Source organism: Etheostoma spectabile, chromosome 18 (assembly GCF_008692095.1).
Source record: "Etheostoma spectabile isolate EspeVRDwgs_2016 chromosome 18, UIUC_Espe_1.0, whole genome shotgun sequence".
In the NCBI taxonomy this organism is placed as follows: domain Eukaryota; kingdom Metazoa; phylum Chordata; class Actinopteri; order Perciformes; family Percidae; genus Etheostoma; species Etheostoma spectabile.
The window spans coordinates 2,005,238-2,012,305 of record NC_045750.1 but is presented as its reverse complement, the minus strand read 5'-3'; the positions used below and the strand labels follow the sequence as shown (position 1 = coordinate 2,012,305).

General features: G+C 37.7%; 1 protein-coding gene across 1 annotated transcript in view; it reads left to right on the top strand.

Annotated features, from left to right (window-relative positions):
- slc22a2 (solute carrier family 22 member 2) overlaps positions 1-3,213 on the top strand; it is a 9,341-nt gene extending 6,128 nt beyond the window's left edge. The window contains exons 9-11 of the mRNA XM_032542517.1: positions 1,686-1,798; positions 2,031-2,130; positions 2,967-3,213. Of these exons, the coding sequence (XP_032398408.1) occupies positions 1,686-1,798; positions 2,031-2,130; positions 2,967-3,048 (295 nt within the window). The 3' untranslated portion in view covers positions 3,049-3,213. The remainder of the gene's footprint in view (positions 1-1,685; positions 1,799-2,030; positions 2,131-2,966) is intronic.
- The last annotated feature ends 3,855 nt before the right edge of the window (positions 3,214-7,068 follow it).

Here is a 7,068-nt window from a genome sequence, read left to right as displayed (position 1 = left end):
AGTAAAATCATTGAAAAAGTAGTCTTTCAACAACTCAACCATTTCTTGTCACATAGCAACAGTTTGGATACCTTTCAGTCGGGTTTCCGACCACACCACAGCACTGACAGGCTCTTGTCAAAGTCTTTATGACATCCACCTTAACACAGATAGTGGCAAAATTTCAATCTTAGTATTACTTGATCTCATGCTGCATTTGACACGGTCGACCAGACATATTACAGACCGATTGGAAAACTGCGTTGGCCTTCTGCTAGTACTAAACTGGTTTGATCCTACCTAAAGAATAGGGATTACTTTGTGTCTATAGGTAATTGCATCTGAGCGTACAAATATGACGTGCGGAGTTCCGCAAGGCTCCATTCTGGGGCCTCTTCTGTTTACATCTACATTTCCACTGGCTCAGATTATGGAGAAAACAAATAATTACCATAGTTATGCGACGAACACAAATTTACATAACCTTATCGCCAGGGACTATAGTCCAATACAAAAACTGACTAGTGCATTGAACAAATTAACGACTGGATGTGCCAGAACTTTCTGATTAAATGAAGGAAAAACTGAGGTGGTTTTTTTGGAAAAAGAGGACGATTAAAGTCGGCGCTCACTTCAAACAACAATTTTAAAAACAGACAAAGCCAGAAATCTGGGTGTAGTCATGGACTCAGACCTGAATTTTAACAGCCACATTAGACAATACAAAGTCACCTACTATCACCTTAAGAATATATCAAGGGTTAAAGGACTTATGTGTAAACAGACTTGGAAAAACTGGTCCATGCTTTCATCTTCATAGACTTGACTACTGTACGGGTCTTTACAGGTCTCCCTAAAAAATCAATTAGACAGCTGCAGCTGATTCAGAACGCTGCTGCTCGAGTCCTCACTAGACCAGAGACTGGATCACATCACTCCAGTTCGAAGTCTTTACACGGCTTCCTGTGTCTCAAAGAATGATTTCAAAGTACTCTTGCTAGTTTATAAATCCCTTAACGGTTTAGGTCCAAAATACTTTCTGACCGCTACTACTATGACCCCCCCAACCTCTCAGGTCATCTGGGACGCTGCTTTCTGTCCCCAGAGTCAGAACTAAACAGGGTGAAGCAGCTTTCAGTTTCTATGCTCCTCATTTGGAACAAACTCCCGAAACCTGCAGATCCCTGCTACTCTCAGTTCTTTTAAATCAAGGCTGAAGACCTTTCTTTTTGATCTGCCTTTCTTATAATGAATGCCATTTCTTTAATTTCTTATGCTGCACTGTAACTTTTATTTTTGTGTTTTATGTGTTTCTTTAAATACTGCTCGTTCTTTAAATTTCTTATGCTGCACTGTAACTTTTATTCTTGTTTTTATGTTTCTATTTGTTTTTAACTGTCTATTCATGTGTTTTATTGGTTTTTAATGCTTATGATTTTTAACTGTTTTTACTTGTGTTTTATCTGTTTAACTGATTTTGTGTAAAGCACTTTGAATTGCCCTGTTGCTGAAATGTGCTATACAAATAAAGCTGCCTTGCCTTGCCTTTGCCTTGCCTTGCCTTGCCTTGCCTTGCCTTGCCTTGCCTTTATTTGCCAGGTATGAGGAGTTACGAGGAGTTTTGCTTTGGATCGTATTGCTCACAATGTGAGAGGTATGTGCCTGTTATCACCAACTGAACCATTGAGTTGTTGTTCTGTGTGTAGGAACCTGGGAGTGTCGGTGTGTTCCACGCTGTGTGATGTTGGAGGCATCGTAGCTCCCTTCCTGCTCTACAGACTGGCTGTCATCTGGCTGGAGCTGCCACTCATCATCTTCGGTGGGATTTCCATCTTTATGTTCTGTATATAACATATCCATCCTGAGAACACAGAAATGTTAAACACAGGCAGCTACAATAGATGGGGATGCTCTTTAAAAGCTGGTATTTTATACGTAATGTGCTTGGACATCAGATCTCATCTCACTTATGTAAAGCGTTCATACTGTCAGCGTCGGTGGGACATTTTGAATTGTCTGTGACGCTGTTTCTATAATCGTATGCTGTGCAGGTGTTTTGGCCTTCGTGGCCGGCGGTTTGGTGCTGCTGCTTCCTGAGACCAAGGGCGTGCCGCTGCCCGACACCATCGACGACATCGAGTTCCCAGAAAAGTAAGTTTCCACAAAGCAAGAAAACAATATGTTTCTTTATTAGACACATTTTGACGCAGTCCATAGTGGAAATTTGGCTGTGTATATCTGCATTCTGCATGCAGTTTCTCACATATTTTTTTTTAATAATACACTGTACACACTGAATATTAGATCAGGGCTGCAACATCCGGATTATTTTCTCAATTATTTTCTTTACTTACATAATGTAATTAAAAAGTGTAAAATGCTCGTTGTAAGTTCCCACAGCCCAAAGTCACGTCTTCAGATTTCTGACTAACAACGTAGAACTCAAAGATGTTCAGTTTACTATATCACATAAAACAAAGAAAAGCAGCAAATCCTAACATTTAAGAAAATGAAAACCAGAAGCTTCTTTCTATTTTTTGTGACTAAATTGTATTAAATTGATTAATCAACTAGATTCAAGATTCAAGATTTCTTTATTGTCATACCACAGTACACTGTAGTAAGAAATGCAAAGTTCACAGCTTGAAAGAATACTAAAAGTTACTATTTATATAAATTATTATTTATATAAATTAAAATAAACAAATGCCTATATGGGTGTGTGGAGCATGTAGAGTGATAAATATAAATATATAACGTCTAACAAAAATGAAAAATATAAATATCTAGATACATAGTTACTAGGAAAATAGTTAAAAATCAATTTCCGGTTGATTGACTAATTGATTAATCGTCTCTACATTAGAAACACGTTTGTCTTTAATGTCCATTATGTCATTGTGTGTGTGTGTGTGTGTGGTGTGTGTGTGTGTGTGTGTGTGTGTGTGTGTGTGTGTGTGTGTGTGTGTGTGTGTGTGTGTGTTCAGAGGGAAGGAGAGGAGCCAGCAGTTGGCAAACCTAATGCCCAACGACAGCATCTCGACCAACAGAGAACCAGCAGCTGTTTAATCTCCTGCTGGGACCAAAGTATTTATTTATGTTGCATTTCCCTTGAAGAAGTTCGGATTTAGACTAAACTGCTGTAAAGTTTCTGTGTTAAGCCTCTGTGACCGTTGATGACTTACTCAAATATGTGTAAAGAGACGCATGAACTCACATTTTAACTTGTCTTATTATGTACTGTATGTTAGACTTAGTATAGTATTTTATGATTAAATTATTAAAGAGTTTTCTTTTAACACAATTTGGGCTCCAAGTGAACATTTTCCCTGACTTAAAGTTGTAACCCTTTTAAGGTTTCAGTTGATTTGTCCAAAGGAAATGCTGGTCATGCTTGTCAAGCTGCTACCTTGTCAGAAAGTAGCAGCTTTGTTGCTAAAGTTTGGTCAGCCTGCAGAGTTTATCGCATGCACTCTGTCAGAAAGAGCAGCGCTAACCGCAGTGACAAAGTATGATAAAGCCAGAACCAGAAGTGCAGAAAGGAGTAAAGTTCAGAGTAATATACAGTACATAACATATACTAATAAAATAAGGAATATAAAGAACATTGATGGTAGATATGAATATGGTAGGATATATACAATAAAACCATTCTGAACATATGCATTAGTTACAGTCAGGAACAATATATAGTGCAGGTATTAGTACAGCAATGGCAATAAACAGCTGTGTGTCTATAATAGTAATATGGCGTATACACTATGGATCAGATAGATAGAAAGGGTAAATATGAATACACTATAGGTCAGATAATCAGTGTGTGTAACCACCAGAGTCCTGTTTACCCAATATTGAGAGATAGACATAGAAAGATATTAATCTTAATCCAAAGACATAAAAACAACCGGAGGAACTTTGGGAGAAACTAATCTGAAGAGCAGATGATGGAGCTGAGAGGTAGACAGTGGTGGAAGAAGTATTCAGATCTTTTACTTAGTAAATGTAAGTAAGTGTATTTCTTTACACCCTGCATTCAAAATCTTTCTTAATTGAATTACAAAACTATCATCATCAAAATATACTTAAAATACCACAAGTAAAAATACTGATGCAGAATCTTCCAGTAATATCTCATATTTATCCTACTGATACCTTTATGTGTTCATGGTTATATGTTGCAGCTGGTAAAGGGGGAGCTAATCCCAAGTACTGTTTTTAACTGTTGGGAAGCTTAACTATTATGATGTCTAATCATTTATTATCGTATCATATCATTGATTTATATGTTGTATTGATAATCAAAATCTGAAAGAAACTAAAGCTATGAAATAAATGTAGTGGAACAAAAATAGAATATTCCCTCAAAACCTTTAGTGGAGTAGAAGTATCTTAGAATTGTACTAAAGTGCCGTTTTTGAGTAAATGTAGTAATGTAAACTCATTTTCTTTAACTCGTGGTGGGTTCAGGTTCATCCAGTGATTGCGTAACTCCCTTTCTATTACCTGTTGAACTCCATTAAACAGTAACATGCAGCTTCTACTATTTTAAACTGGCCTTTTTTGGACTTCAGCTCCACATTCACAAGAGGAGTGGGAAGCAGATGTCTGACGTTTTACTCGGATCCAGGGTGTGTTGAACAGTACAAACATTCACCATGGCGACCTTTGATGACATCCTAGAAGAGGCTGGGAGTCTCGGCTGATGTCCGAGGCGTGTCTTTGCCCTGCTCTGTCTGTTGTTAACACCTTACTCAGGTGTGTGTGTCGGTGCTGTTTTCAGAGTTTCAGCCCGGATCGCTCCTGAATGAAACTACTTTTTTTCTGCATCATTTCATGATCTAATGTGTCAGATCACTTACTAAGATCCTAACTTAATGTCCCAACTGGGTCATGATTACTGGATTCAGACTCCGACTGATGAGGCTGGTGGTTCCTCTTCTGCCTCTTTGCTGGACCCGTTTACAACTCCAAATATGAGAAAACACACTTTTATTCTCATGTTTAACTGGTGAGACACATTTTTATCTAAAATCACAGATTTATTGGCTAAAACAAATGAAGCACCCATTGAATCTTCTTGTTTCATCTCCTTAGGTTCACCAGCGCTGTGGTTGATCAAGGCCTCTTTATGCGAGGCGGGGATAACGGGAGGGGACGTCTACGTCGACGTTCTCGTTGCCGGCCCGGTGGAGCTTCCTGCCGCCTTCCTCATCCTCATCCTCTTCACCATTGAACGCATCGGCAGACGTATTCCCTCCGCCGACATCCCCGCTGGAGTCTCCTGGTCGATCACCTTCATCCCGCACAGTGAGTCTTATTCTTAGTCCATGTCTCTTAGATGTTTTGCTTCACCCTGCCAGAAAACCAAATCCCAGCAAACCAAATCCCAGCAAACCAAATCCCGGCAAACCAAATCCCAGCAAACCAAATCCCACCTCGAAGGGCCAACAGCTCGGCAGACTTTACCGTCCGCTCATATAGAATCTGTTATGATTTGACACTGTTAAAGGAATGGATGTTGATGATAATCACAGACTGGAATATTTCAACTTTTACTCAATACTATTTCAAAAGCACTTATATTTGATTTTTCAAATGCTATAAAATTGAATAAGACGCCCCAAAATTAATGAAAGTAGAGATGTGTACTTAGCAAAGAGCGTTGGGTGGAATCAATTATGTTATTTTGGGGAATTAAAAAGAACATTGATATAGGACAACATGAGGGTTAATTTTAGTCTCAATAATTCCTAATTTCTGCTTTTCTAACTCAAACATTAGGTATAATTTCCTATAAATGAGGTTTATTGACCATAAATTCCAAAATGAAAACTGTAAAACTAAAGTTTTACGTATTGAAAAATAGTGTCAAAAGTGTTGAAAAAAGGGACAAAAACATCAATAAAAAGCATTTATTTTCAATTTTGACGGGAAAACAACACAAGGGTTAAGAAGGCTTTACTGTCATTATATTGTAGTGCTACATATTGAGATGTGAATCCTTTACACCATGAGAGTGTTAGATTGTTATATGTATTATGCTGTTGGAGGATTGTTAATGTTGCATAAAGTTATGCTTTAAATGAGCATAAAGTGGAACTAGTTTGAACTAGTTTAGTGTTGGTAGTTACAACTTACCAACCTCCTTTTAATATCTACCTTGTGAGTACCTTGTTGAACCCTTTCTCCTTCAGAACTGGCTCAGTTCACCGTGGCATAGATTCAACCTGGTGCAGGACTCATTCCTCAGAGATTTTGGTCCATATTGCCATGTTTTCATCACACAGTTAATGCAGAGCCATGATGTGAATCTTCCATTCCACCACATCCCAAAGGTGCTAATTGTTTAAATGTTGCATGGAAACAAAAGAAGGCCAATGCCACTTTCTTAGAAAACTTTTGGATTTACAAAAAAACAAATGTGCCTACCTTCATGCTAACTCTGACCCATGCATGCATGAGAAATGAGGACCTGCGACTCTAAAGACAGAATGATGAAACTCGGGAAAACGGTGTGAAATGATTGCAAAAATACTTGCAGTATGCAGCCACGTGATTGGCTGATTGATCAGATATATTTATACACGAGCAGTTGAACAGGTGTACCTAATAAAGTGACAGGTAAGTATAGCAATTTTCATATTATCTGATGAACAAAGTAGCAGAACATAGAAATACAGTACATAGGTCCCTCCAAAAAGGGTTTGAGCTAACGAAAGAAGTAACTTTCTATCACTTACATAAGATGTTTATTAGTTATTATGTAGTTGTCATTTAATAAAATAATTGATGCCTAATTTTAAAGTAAAATTGAAAATGAATTACAATTAAATCAACTTATCTTTACCAATACGAAATATAAGATTTTCTAAATATGAAAGAATCTTAATGACCTGTTTTTAAATTAATTTTAATTTGTCATGTGTTTTGTAGGAATCAAGGCTCAAGTGTTATTTTTTTCTATTCACTGGTAAAAGAATTTGTGCTTTTGTTCTCAGGAAAACAGAGGATGAAGTGGAGAACCAACAAATGAAGACACGACAAACAACAAAGACACTGTGTGACTGTCTTTGCGTGTGTGTGTGTGTG